The following is a 14,005-nucleotide window of genomic DNA, read 5'->3' on the forward strand; positions in this document are numbered from 1 at the left end:
GAGTAGGCCGCGCGTCAATCCTCTTGCCAACACGTGGTAAGAATTCTCGTCACGGCACATACGCACGCCTACATCAAATGGATTTCGGAGTAACGTGACACAATTGAAACAAATGAAGTTTGCTATTGAGCTTCTTGGACTTTTGCCGAATAATCGAAAATATTACAACTTATTATAATTGAATCAAGAGATGATGTAAAAATTACAATTTACAAATATAATGCAATATCGCTCAAAATGTGTTATTACTTGATACATATTATATGTATATGCGGAAACGAATACATTCTTTTTCTATTTTTTTTATCTTTTACAAAGAATCTCTCTCCATACACTCTACTTATTTAACTTTAAAACTCCCTGTTTGCAATCTTGATCACTTTGTGGGTACAAATAAGATTTAATTCACTTTCAAATTTCTCTGAAATAACAAAGAGCTGTGTTTGATTTTTATTGTTAAGTTATTTTTAAACAAATTTCTATTTCTTTTCATTTTTGCTCAATTTTCAATTTTTATTAAATAAAGATTTTAACATTAGATTTAAAAGATCTAGATTACAGACAGAGGGAGCAAAAATATGATTGTACACACATGGAAGCGAGTATCTCAAAATTAAGTACAATAGATTTTTGTTTATAAAGAATATATTGATTATATGTATATATGTATATATATATACATATATAATACATATATACCTATATATAATACATATATATACTTATTATGTAAATTTTTTTAATTTAATTATAAAAATATGATTGGAAAAATTATTTATGGACTTTCTGAAGTGTTTAAATAATTTTAAAAATATCTGTATTCTTAAGCAATATGTTATTCTTTATGTATTCTTTTGGAAACAAATTTATTGTAAATAATATATTAAGATGTAAATATTAATAAAAAATCTTTCAATTATTTAAAACATAATTAATAAATCACCCTCAAAAACTAAACGTGAATAATTTTAACACGCAAGAAATAATAGTGAACAAAAATTTATTTCCTGAAACGTTCAGGATAAACGCCTCGTAAAACAGCAATAAAGTCTGCGCACACGCATCGCGTACATCTCTCCAACCCATCCTTGTTAGCTTGAGTAACCCTCAAGCCGCAGTCGAAACAAGATCTACCGCACGTCATTCAACTTCCCTCTCTTCATTGCATTGGAGGAAATCTATTGTTTAAATGACACTGGGTATCATGGATGGATCCTAATAACGCGAAACACTTGTCCTCTGACCATCGCGATTACAATGAAACTAGATAATACGAAGGATTTCGGTTTGCTAGTGTTATAAGATTGCGATAAAACGCGCGTTTTGTAAATCCAAATTTTTATTATTTAATTAACAAACGCTTAAAGTAAAGTGAAATTCGTGTTCGTCAAAATGTACGGGATGCTGCTGGAAAGTGTACAATATTTTATACAGGTCGGTAAAGTACGAATAAATCATAGAATTGACATTACTGTATACTCGGCTAACACGTGATATACGAGTATACCATACAGCTTATTTAGGATATATGTATGTACTTAAACAATAATTGGGTTTGAATTAAAATTTTATTTTTTTTCTTTGTTTTTCTTTACGATATGCAATTTTTGATGTAATTTCTTAAGATTGTTCTTTTTTTTATAAATACAAAAATGAAAAATTACTTTATTATTAAAAAAAACTCTAATTTTTATTATACATTACTATACCTACCTGAAAAAAGAATATGATTAAGTTATTTATATATAAATTGTTTATATAATTGAAATATGTTGTTTGTGATAAAATTTAAAATATAGTCAAGAAGCTAGTTATTTATGTTTTATAATTTCTTCAATTTTGATAAATAAAAATTTATGTATTTAAAAAATCGTAAAATAATAATATTGTAATTTTACAATTTATAAGTGTTTAAAATTAACACACATTTTTTATTAATTTATTTAATTATTAAAATTGTTATCTGATTAAAACCTACCTTCACAAAATTATTTAACGTTTCAGTATTTTTAATTATACCATTTAATTATAAAATGCATTTAAAAATTAAAACTACATAGTTTACTAAATTTGGCATGTGAGTTTGGAAATCTTATTTTATGTATTTTTATATTTCAATATTCTGGCTTTGTTTATTGCAAATAATACAAAGAATCACATAAGTTTGGTAAGATTATAGTGGCGCAGCTGCTCTTGGAAATATTCAATTTAAGAAGTTTGAGACTGTGAATGTTGTGCTGATGAAGAACAAAAGTTTCTGTACAGTTTAAAAATATTAAAAGTGTTTCTCAGATAAATTTTTTTATTCAACCGTTTGATTAAATTTCTCTTTTTATTAATAACATTAAAAGCAACTTTTTTCTTCAAGTTTTACGTTAAATAAATGCAATCGATTTTTTTTACGTCAAAGGACATTTATCTCCTAGCTGAGCAGATTTTAATGAATCCTATCATGTTTCCTAACGTGTTCTCTTTTTCCCCGATAGACATTTATTTTCAGAAAAAATATGTTATACTTATATAATTTAAAAAAATTATAATAAATTTATGTAACGGTTTAAAATTTTATAAATTAAATATTAAATTAAATTGATATCCGCTCAAATAAATTTAAATATTAAAATATAAGTTACTTTCTATTATATGTATAATAAAAAATATATTATTTTTATATTTTAATAGAGAGTTCGGTGCTTTTACTATACATATACTATATTGTCAAAGGCATAAATGCAATTGTATATGTATATTACATATTCTTTTATTATATTAGTTTATTTATATTTTATTAATATTTCTATCTCAGAAAATAGTGAACGAATAAATGTTAAGTGTAAGTGTATTGTAATTAAAACGTTTATATCGACGCGTGCTAATAAGTTTGACAAATCTATATTAATTGCACGTTCGTCAGCATCCATTTTAATGAACTATATATATACTCACCGGATATTTAATTGTAGAGTTAAGGTCGAATGTATTTATCTTTAATTAAGCTATTTGCATTTTTTGTTACACTGTTTTTTTGTAGAGACTAACAGAATCAAAATTAAACTTATTTATTAATCTAAGTTTTTACGAAATTTTAAACAAGATTTAATGAAATTGTTCGTAAAAACATTTTTATATTGTTAATTATATACAATAATTGATATTATTACATTGTCATAATAATTAATTTAATATGATCTACTTGTTTCTGGAAAATTATTCTAAAAAAATTTATCTACCTACTTATAATATTTGCCACGTACTTGCGAAGGAAACGCTTTATAGATATGTATAATAATAAGCGAGGTACTTGAATATGAATGGACTTATAACTACTTCCTTTTAATCTTTGATATTTTAATTGTACAAAGTTTTAAAAATAGAATTTCCATTTTATCTTAACATACGTAAAGCTAATTTTATTGATTTGTTTTAAATATTGCCCTTACTTTTCTCTAATATTGTATCTTTCTTTTAATTACTTGTAATTATATAGACTTAATGATGTATATTTCTATGTATTTTTTTTATATAAGATATATCTTTAGTTATATTATGTGTGATATGTTTCTTTATTATTTTTATTGCTTTCTATTATTTTTAGTATTTTATATTCATGTACACAATTTATAAATAACGATCACATTATAAATTTTAATAATACAATAAAAAGGGGGCTTTTCATTATAATATATTATATGTATATTGTATTGTTAACAACTTTATTTTTATGTATTTTTAGTAAATTAATTTTCTTAATTAATTTATTATTAAAAAAAATTTTTAATACTTTGTAAAATTGAAAAGCTTTTAAATTATTAAATTATTTCTTAGTTTGTTTATTAAAGCCTTTCAGTAAATTTGCGTGTTCATTTGCAATATGGCTTTTGAGAGCTTTTCTCGTTAAAGATCACATATTCATTTTCGTGACCACCTCTCATAGTAAAAGAAAGATCAATTGACATAGGGGAACTGGGAAATTGGTTTGATTATCTGAATCGATTTATAATTGATATGAATCTATTATCTGATGTAACATTATTACAAATACCTATCTTTATCGAATAATATTCTACATTCAGTTTATATGTGTTATTTGTTCTACATTGAATTTTAACTATTTTAATTAAATTATAATTAGAGAGAGAGAGAGAGAGAGAGAGAGAGAAGAAATTATGATTTGTTATTTTAAAACTAATAAGAGAACAGGGCTACGAGCCATAGATTCATTAAAATCTTTAATTTTATTTATTCTAATATATTGCTTGTTATTTTAATATATTATAACTTTTATTATAATTACTTTTATATATGTTCAATTGTGTCTGTTTCAGATGTTTGCGTTATATAAAATAAAAGATAAAATATTAAACATAATAAAATTGGATTATTAAGTACAAAATTAAAGTATTAAATATAAAAATATAAAATATTTATATAAATACTAAAAATATTTTTTACAGTTAGAATTTGGCGAAGAAGTATGGCTTCGCATTTTGGAGAAAGCAGATTGCAAGCATATAGTTTTTAATACCAGACAAGTATATCCGGATGAGCTAATGACTAATTTAGCTATGGCTGTTGCTACATATACTGGTGATTCTATGGATAACATTATGCAATTTTTTGGAAAATGTTTTGTTAGATTTTTCAGTAATTTAGGGTAAGTTGTGTGTTTAAAAATGTACAAAAATACAACGTTAAAATATGATTGACCGTTTTACATAATTTTTGAAATAATTAACTACGTAGAAAACTATATAATTATTAATTTTAACTTATTGATTATTAATTTTATACACACGGATAATAAAATACACGTCCAATTTTAATTTTATTCCTCTTCCGTTTTGTCTAGATCAGCACATTATCTTTTTACTCTACACTTTCGTAATTAATAGAATTTTCGTCGAACCGCTGTATATGATATTAATGATTCTTACAATTTTGACTCTTTGGAACGTATTTTATGACACGAATAACAGCGTTACATTTTATCAGGAGACGCGGTAGCGTCTCCGGCCATGTTCAAAAAAACTGTGAGACGCTACAAGTCTCTTATCCCGAGCCATCAAAGTCCATTATTGGGAGGTGCATAACTATTAAAATATAAAAAATTTTGAATTGAACGTCATATGTCCTGAAAGGCGGCATCGCCACGAGTAATTCGTTTTATAATTTATTACTCTTTTATTTAACAGTTGATGTAATCTCTCTTTTTTTTATATTCATTATATTTGTTATTATTATACAATTATACATACATGCTACTTAATTTGTCTCTTTTCTTAGACTTTGAACTTTCAGTCAATTATTAGATTTTTTACTATATTTTATCTAAATTTTTATTACTTTTAATACACTGTTTCCAAATTTGGAATGCTTTTTCTTTTCAATCATATGTAATTTTTTGATCATTGAAAAAAATGAAGCGATAGAAATTATACCTATATAATGTTCATCAATCAAAATGTTCCCTTTAAACTTCATAAACTTTAAGAAAACAAAATATATATAGAAACTTTCCAGGTAGCAAACACACAATTGTCATTTTGACGTCATATTCTAGTCATGTACGAATGACATCACACAATACAAGATTTATTTTTTAGGTATGATTGCACTGTAAAAGCAACTGGCCGTTATTTTTGTGATTTTTTACAAAGTGTAGACAATATCCATATGCAGATGAGATTCACGTATCCAAAAATGAAGAGTCCGTCTATGTATACAACGCATGTTGATCCACAGGGTGTTGTTTTAGTTTACAGAAGTACTCGGCAAGGTTTTACGCATTATCTTATGGGTAGAAATTTATTCTTTGTTTTATATTATAAATATAAAATAATTTTACTATAAATTATCTCAAAATATTCATACAAATATATATATGAAAAAAAAAGATATAAAGTAAATCTTAAGTTTAATTATATGTGTATGTGTAGTTATTTCTATTACATATAAAATATTTTACTTTTCGTAGGACAATTATTTCAAATAGCGAAAGATTTGTATAATATAGAACTGGACATTAAGGTATTAGAAAGTTCAAATAGTATTCCAGGATCTCGAAGCGTAATGGTTAAATTTCGTATTAATTTCGATAACAGGCAATATGTGAGTTTGAAATTGAAATTGTATTGTACCTTCTTTCTCTTTCTAAAAAGTAAAAAAGGCCATAGTAAAGTGTACATATATAATAATAATATATTTATACACACACATATGCATGTATATATAATATGTATACATAGTATATATGTATATACAAATATACACAATAAATTATTATTAATACACATATATATAATATTGCTCAAAAAATGGGAAAATTTTTATAATATTATATAAAGAAACAAAAAATAGAAAAAATATTAAATGCAAAATATTTTCACATTCTGCATTTAAAAAATCTAGATAGAATTATAATTGACATTACATATACTATTGCAGGACTAAATTATGCTTTTAACTTTTTATTGTAATTACATTTAATATTAGTTAAATATTTATTAAATAATGCATAATTATACATTATTTATAATATATTATATTTAACATTCATTTTTTATTGTTTTATACAATTTACATTGGGAATTAGATTACGAAGAACAATAGAATGAAAACTCCACTAGGCCGTGAATTATCACCGATAAGTTGTACATTTTTTTTACGCCTTTTTCCGTTTGGTGTCATCATGAACAAGGACATGCGAATACTAGGGGCTGGTGATAAATTGCTTCAAGCATGGGGCGGTACCACGTCCATTTTAAACAGGCATGTTTTAGAAATATTCAAATTAAGAAGACCGAAGGGAATTCCATTTACATGGGGAAACGTAAGTAATACAAATCATATGTACTTTAAAAGTTGCAATATTAGTTTCATAAATTAGGGTAACGTTTTTAATTGTAATATAGATCATATATACGCGCATGAATACCACATGCAGATACACATAAATGTTTCATTTTTAGGTAATGTATTTGCATTCAGTGATATTCGAATTGGAACTAATTAGGGCAAATGATTATTCTTTGATAAATGCAGATAATGTACCAAGTACAAGCAGTGGTTTAGATAGGCGTGGAAGTCAAGGTGCGAGAAGTATTTTGTTGAAGGGTCAAATGAGATATATTGAGGATATTAAAGCCATTATATTTCTCTGTAGTCCTTTGTAAGTTTTTAATGTTATCATAAATTACATTTTCCATAAGACAAATGATCTGTAATAGATTGTCTTACTGCAACAGAATCAATAGTTTAGACGAACTTCTTAATATGGGTCTATATTTGAATGACCTAAATCCTCACGGTATGAGCAAAGAATTGGTGTTGGCAGGATGGCAGCATTGCGGAAGGTCGTTTCTCAAATAGTATTCTTACTTAATGAATAGAAAAAAAACGATTTCATCTAAAACTGAGTACATTTTATAAAACTTTTCGGATATGTAATTTATATTGTTTGCAGATTGGAAATGATGTTTGAGAGGGCAGAGCAAAGATCAACAGAACTAGAAAATAGCTACGTGTTACTGGATCGATGGAAAAACAAAAGCGATGAGCTTCTATATTCTATGATTCCACAAACGGTGGCAGACCGATTACGAGCCGGAGCTAGTTCATTGAGTACGTGCGAGGTGTGCAAATATACTTCACAATCTTAAACATTTCAAGATTTTTTGGATCTTAGCGAATAACCACGTATAAAAATGCTTTACTTACAGTCATTCGAATCAATAACGGTTCTTTTCTGTGAATTATGCGACTTTGATTATTCAACCATCGAAGGAGCGATGGACATCGTTTTATCAATGAATGTCGTTTTTTCTTGTTTTGATACATTGATGGATCAGTTTAATGTGTATAAAGTAAGTATAAATTTTATTTTAAGTATCATGTATCATTTCGCTTGAGATAATGCAGAATTTGATATGGTTATATAAGATGATATGATACGTGACCTGTTAGAAGTTAATTGGACCAAAATCATATATTTCTCTTGTTTAGTTTCGTTTATCTTTTAACATGACATGATTAAAAACATCATGGTTGCCCTGAGATTCAAAATTAGAAAAAAATAAAAAGTTATTTGAACCGAGATTAAGGTTAAACTAATTACATTAATTTAATTATATTAATAAAAACGAGCATGAAACATCTTAACGAAAAAATTACATAAAATTACATTATATAACTTGTTATCTTGACTTGATCACATATCATTAAAATATTTTTTTGTATTATTGGGTCACAAAGATAATGCTTATCTGAGCTACTATATGATATTACTGATCACAATTGTGCATTGTATTTGCCATTTACAATCGTGCTGTGACAGGTGGAGACTGTTGGTAGCGTGTACATGGCAGCTAGTGGTGCACCGGACAGAAATAAAAACCACGCACAAAACATTGCTGACGTTTCCCTACAACTCATCGAGCATGTACTATCTCTTAAATTACCCTCCGGACTGGATATACGAATCCGCATAGGTAACAACCCTGCACATAGCCGTCCAACTTCGCGGATATAATATACTTATATTTCTTTATATCTCTTGGGATAACTTCGTTTTCTCGATATTTCAAATAATTTTATCCTCTATAAAAATTGGATATTATATTGTATAATGAGACAACGAATTAACGAACAGAAATTAATTTAACTAATTGAGATAATAGTACTTATTATAAAACTTTTTAGGGATTCATTCTGGGCCAGCGGTTGCCGGGGTGGTCGGGATTAAAGTGCCGAGATATTGTTTCTTTGGAGATACTGTCAATACGGCCTCCAGAATGCAGACTTCTAGTCTGGTAATGCAGTTATCTTAATTTTTCTTAACATAAATGACATAAAATACTTATAAATCTAAATATAAGATATAATTCATATTAAGACGTTTTATTTGTATATTGATAAATATCACACAATCAGTCTAATTTTGCGCTATACATCGCGTGAATGTTTATAGTGTCTTCTAATTTTTATTTATACTCGTATATTAGAATAATTTTAATTTAAAAAATAATAACCAAAGAAGTTAATCTATAATTTAATTATTTTAAATTAATGAATACTAAATATCTAAATTGATAATGTAATTTTAATTTGTTATCAAAAAACTACAATTCAAGAATATCAATTACGTATAATTGTGCAATTACGTATTATTGTGCATATATATTACGTAAATCACATATATCATAATAGTGTGAATTAATTATTAAAAACAAATTTAGTACCTTACAAATGTGTTTTCTCTTTTCAATTTTTATATTTTTACACTATTCATAATTACATTGTATGGTGTAGCCGGGCAAGGTGCATATTTCTTCTAGCACCAAAGCTTTGTTACCGAAAGGTCGTTATCATACCGAGTCACGTGGAGTTGTTAAGATAAAGGTATGTATTACGAAAACGTATTAATTAATAATGTCATATATTACGTATAGCTACATATATAAAAAATTATATTTTACATAAAGGGAAAGGGAAACATGGAGACATATTGGTTAGAATCAACGGCAAACAATGAAATGAAGGAAGACATATCAAATGATGAAAACACAAAAATTGAAGGTCTTTTAGTCACTAGTACATAGAGTACTTTAATAATAAAGTAAATAAAATATGTATACACTTTATTGCTATAATTACTATAAAAATGCATGTTTTATCTATTATAAAGGAATATTGAAAAGAAACCAAGTTATTTTTACTGTTTCTTAATACTTACATATGCATTAACCGTGTACAATAAACAAAATTACTTACTAGTCATATAAAAAATAATTGTTACTAAATAATTATTACATATACATTATACTTAAATTAATTGAAACTTGATCTTAATATATATTAATAATATATAGATATACATATCAATAATAAAGTACACACAACGTGCGTATATTTATTTTAAATTACATTTGCTGCTCATTGCGTGATGTAAACAACATTACAAGTATACAATGTACGTATGTACATTGAGTTTTCACTGAAATTCCAAGTCGTCTGATTGCGAAAAACAGAGAAAGTTTTGTTACTTTCTTCTTTTATACATTCTATATTGTGAATATAAACCAAAGTGAAGAGCGCACGTGCCTTAATTTTTAACCATTGAATACAGTGTTGTGTATATAATTCATGTACTTAATAAAAATGTCACAGAGTATGTCGTACGTTATGTATACATTTGTGAGAGATTACGTACATTTACGTGCGTAGTAGAAATGTGTTTAAATAATTATCGTGTCATGATGTAATAAATTCTTGATGTAATTTAGTATAAGAATTATTAACTGTAATATATACTTTATTGTGCTTTTTATTGATTGTTTCTGTAGTTTGCGTGTTTTTGTCGTTATATGTATAAATGATGAATTAACTAAAATAAATATATCAGTCTATATAAAAATTGTATATCAACAATAACAGCCATCGTTTGTGTTGTGTGCAATCCATGTCAGGAATCGATTTACTCTGGTATAAACTCCGGGATATCCAGGTTGCGCGCATCCTTCGCCCCAGGATACAACCCCTGTATAATTAGTCTTTTTAATTTGTTTTCTCCTACGTGAGAGTGGTTTCTCACGTTTTTTTTAAAAGTGTCTTCTTATATTTAACAATTTCTTGAAGTTTTACGACTTTTCGTGTTGTCTGTATTAAATGATTAATACAATTTAAAACAGAACTTACCAACTACCTGGTGGACACCGTTCTCTTCTACGTGCAGCGGACCGCCACTGTCTCCCTACAATGTGAGAATTTATATTGTTATATTTCTTTAATTTACATGTTTTACAATGTTTTTAAATTTATAAAAAAAATATATATTTTAAATACACTTATGCTAACATTGTTATTTGTTACACTCATTATTTATCATGTTTCTATTGTATTAATTATTATATTACATCAATAATAAAATTTTTTTTATATTTCAAAATGTATTCTATAAAATTTATATTTAATTGTTTAAAATAAACGATTTAAAAATAATTAATGTTTTAATACTTCTTTAATATGATTTTCTGCTTACTTGGCAAGAATCTTTGCCGCCCTTCTGGAAACCCGCACACAGCATATTATCTGTTATCTTACGCGCTGGATATTTCGTAGCTCGACATTCTGCGTTTGTAAGAATAGGAACAAAAACTTCTTGTAAGGTGTGCGATACCTGACCACCTTCCTTGATAGCACCCCATCCGGTTACTATACCCATTTTGCCGGAAAAAGTTTTTACTAAAACAGATAGTTAATTCATAATCTATCATGCGAACAAATTTAAATTGTTATTTTAATTCTTTAAAGTCTACTTTAAAAAATCTATAATACAAATCCTAAAATTCTTGTTATCGAGCATTTAACAAATAAACATTGCAATAAAACGTTTAAAATAAAATAATTATTACGGAATGTATAAATTTTACAAAATATACCTTGTTCCGGAAGACAAGCAGGTCGCATCGAACCTTGGAATTTTATAGCATCCTTTAGCTTAAGAAGTGCAATGTCATTGTTGTAATTAGTAGTCGAGTAAGTACTGTGTTTGATTGCTTTTTCCACCTGAAAATCCTGCGTTTTACTTTCATCGGTTGAGTTCCAATCGTGTTCCAATAATCGGACAATCAATTTATTTGCATCGAATCTGTAAATAAAAACCTGATTATTTTAACGATTGTTTTGCAGATACATACATATTCAATAATTATAAAAAATTGATATGAACGGATGAATCACCTGTCAACGCAATGAGCGGCCGTTAGTACATATCGTGAATTTATAACTGTACCCCCACAATAAAATTGTCCTCTGTACAACAATAGGACCATCCAAGGGTATTGATTGACAAGCGTCTCGACGCCTCCAACAATACGATTGTGTTTATTTGTTAAACCACAAGCTATAAATGAATCTTATTATTTCATATGCAATGCATATATGTATACATTTTGTATATATCTCAAGTTTGTATATATGTAAAGTTTTCTTTTTTTATTCAATAATATCTTATTGCAATATACAGGATCCCACGAATTAAATATCATCTCAGGATTTAAGAAAGCTAGTTTTCAAAAAATTAAGTATAGAAAAGTTATGTGTAAATTTTTATTTTAAGTAGTAGTTTATGAAATATTAAAAGTTCAAATGTGATCAATTACAGATCACGTTTAAACTCTAAAGTGTCCATTTAATAATATTACCGCATGCGTAATTTATGAACAAGCGACTGTTTAAATATAATCTGTGTAATTTGGCGTATTTAAATTCTTATATCAAAAACTACTGAAAATAAAAATGTACACATAAAGAATACTTAAATAATCGACAATATTTACTTGTTACTTACGATGTAAAAATACAATATTAACATAAAATTGAAAATTTAAATTTAAACATACTGCATTTCAAGCACTTCTCTGGTTGCTGTGGTTCTATGATTGTTGGTGGATATGGTGTCACAGAACCAAACAGCCATTCCCAAAACCCTTTATCATTATCAATTCCACTTGTATCATTCAAGTTTTGCTTCTCCACAAGTATAGTTAAGTTTGATTGCAACTATAATTTAAAATATATTTTTACATATTATATAAATTATGATATTTGTTATCACATAGAAATCAATAAAAGTGTATTTGGTTAATTATTAATTGCATTTATAAAACTTATATTGTAAAAAATATTTTAGTGCAAAGCATATATATTATACAAATTAGCTGTAAATATAATTAACATTAAATATTAAAAAGAAAAATTTTTAAATAACATAAATTATTAATGAATTATTAATAAGTGTTATTTATCAAAAGCAATTTTTAATAAGTAAATAAAATTAAAAATATGTAACAAACTTGAAAGTTCCTATGTTTATTTCTGTATACATATCACTTTTAATATACTTCTTTGCATATTTTATTTTATAAATAACAAATTATTTATAATTATCCACAATTTATCTGTGTATGAGTAATTGTAAATTACAAAAACAGTACACCATCAACACTTGTTCAACACATCAATGATACCTCATTATCAATGGTGATTGTTATTGCCACTGCGACAAGAGTTAATAATAATATAAATCGAAACAGCATTCTTTTTAGCACTTAAAAATTTAGCACTGTACGTTATTTCCTACTGTGCACTGAAAGAAGTATCAAACCAATCTGATCCACCGCACTTCCTGCCGAGGCAGCATATACTTTCACACAAACCGTCGATTTGGTGTCACGTCTTTATTTATATGGAATAGTGGATAAGCCGGTAGCAGAAGTGAAAATTTAGGCTAGCGGTATGTAAATTTATCGCAAAAAAATGTAAGTATGTAAGAAATCTGTTAAACAAGTTTATTAAACATGCTATATCTTTTAGATAATTCTTTTTCTTCTTTCTCCAATGATTTCTCTTTTTAAAATAAAGAAAGAGCAAAAGCGAATATCCTAGTTAAAAGTAATTTATTAGCAAAACAAAATATAAAAACATTTTTTACTATTTTTGCACATTCCATATTTTTATTCCTTTTTTTTTGTAAATCGTAAATAAAATGATTAAAAATATTGATTAAAAAATGTACATTTTTTATGTATTTTCTATCAAAATTCTTTGTCTTTATATAATATATAAAATAAACGCAGTATTTATTAAATATTTAAGACGTACACTCAAAGATAATTTTGTCGTAAAATTAATAAGTGCGTTTTTGTAGATAAAATAAAGTGTAATTGCAATCTATACAGCAAGAAAGCTTACAGCAACAAGCTTTCTTGTTGTCTGTCCTAGAAAATTACATAAAATAAATTATAGATGTATTCCAAATCAGTTCTTAAATAAAAACACACAAAAATTTTTCTTTGTACGTACAGGTATTCCATTATTATGTATGTAAAATATCGCATGAATAAAGAGTGTCATACATTATAACATTATACATCTTTTGAAGACGTAGATTTGAAAGTTTGAATAAATCTCATTGTATTATAATTTGAGAGCATTTTGATTTATTAAA

The 14,005-nt window shown here is 26.3% G+C and overlaps 2 protein-coding genes across 2 annotated transcripts; one reads left to right on the top strand and one right to left on the bottom strand.

Annotated features, from left to right (window-relative positions):
- Positions 1-1,392: 1,392 nt before the first annotated feature.
- Positions 1,393-10,708, top strand: LOC108777777 (soluble guanylate cyclase 89Db). Its single transcript, XM_018544739.1, has 14 exons — positions 1,393-1,434; positions 4,455-4,654; positions 5,604-5,797; positions 5,975-6,108; positions 6,593-6,829; positions 6,969-7,168; positions 7,245-7,352; positions 7,463-7,631; positions 7,719-7,862; positions 8,333-8,486; positions 8,698-8,807; positions 9,307-9,396; positions 9,480-9,613; positions 10,686-10,708. The coding sequence occupies exons 1-13, from the start codon at positions 1,393-1,395 to the stop codon at positions 9,594-9,596; spliced, it is 1,899 nt and encodes a 632-aa protein (XP_018400241.1). The 3' UTR covers positions 9,597-9,613; positions 10,686-10,708.
- LOC108777786 (trypsin-1) lies at positions 10,318-13,094 on the bottom strand. Its single transcript, XM_018544751.1, has 7 exons — positions 13,026-13,094; positions 12,399-12,558; positions 11,737-11,899; positions 11,436-11,644; positions 11,036-11,238; positions 10,693-10,747; positions 10,318-10,534 (listed from the first exon to the last, which is right to left on the bottom strand). Exons 1-7 carry the CDS (start codon positions 13,092-13,094, stop codon positions 10,419-10,421), a joined length of 975 nt encoding a protein of 324 aa, XP_018400253.1. The 3' UTR covers positions 10,318-10,418.
- Positions 13,095-14,005: the final 911 nt, after the last annotated feature.

The sequence above is a fragment of the Cyphomyrmex costatus genome, unplaced genomic scaffold (genome assembly GCF_001594065.2).
Source record: "Cyphomyrmex costatus isolate MS0001 unplaced genomic scaffold, Ccosl1.0 scaffold116, whole genome shotgun sequence".
NCBI classification, from domain to species: domain Eukaryota; kingdom Metazoa; phylum Arthropoda; class Insecta; order Hymenoptera; family Formicidae; genus Cyphomyrmex; species Cyphomyrmex costatus.

Excerpts from the sequence above, each read along its gene's own strand:
- LOC108777777 (XM_018544739.1), top strand. The coding sequence starts at position 1,393 with ATGTACGGGATGCTGCTGGAAAGTGTACAATATTTTATACAG. Across the intron at positions 4,655-5,603 it reads AGATTTTTCAGTAATTTAGG|GTATGATTGCACTGTAAAAG; the intron begins GTAAGTTGTGTG and ends TTTATTTTTTAG. Across the intron at positions 6,830-6,968 it reads TTCCATTTACATGGGGAAAC|GTAATGTATTTGCATTCAGT; the intron begins GTAAGTAATACA and ends TTTCATTTTTAG.
- LOC108777786 (XM_018544751.1), bottom strand. The coding sequence starts at position 13,094 with ATGCTGTTTCGATTTATATTATTATTAACTCTTGTCGCAGTGGCAATA. Across the intron at positions 11,239-11,435 it reads TGCTTGTCTTCCGGAACAAG|TAAAAACTTTTTCCGGCAAA; the intron begins GTATATTTTGTA and ends TATCTGTTTTAG. Across the intron at positions 10,535-10,692 it reads CGGTGTCCACCAGGTAGTTG|GGGTTGTATCCTGGGGCGAA; the intron begins GTAAGTTCTGTT and ends CTAATTATACAG.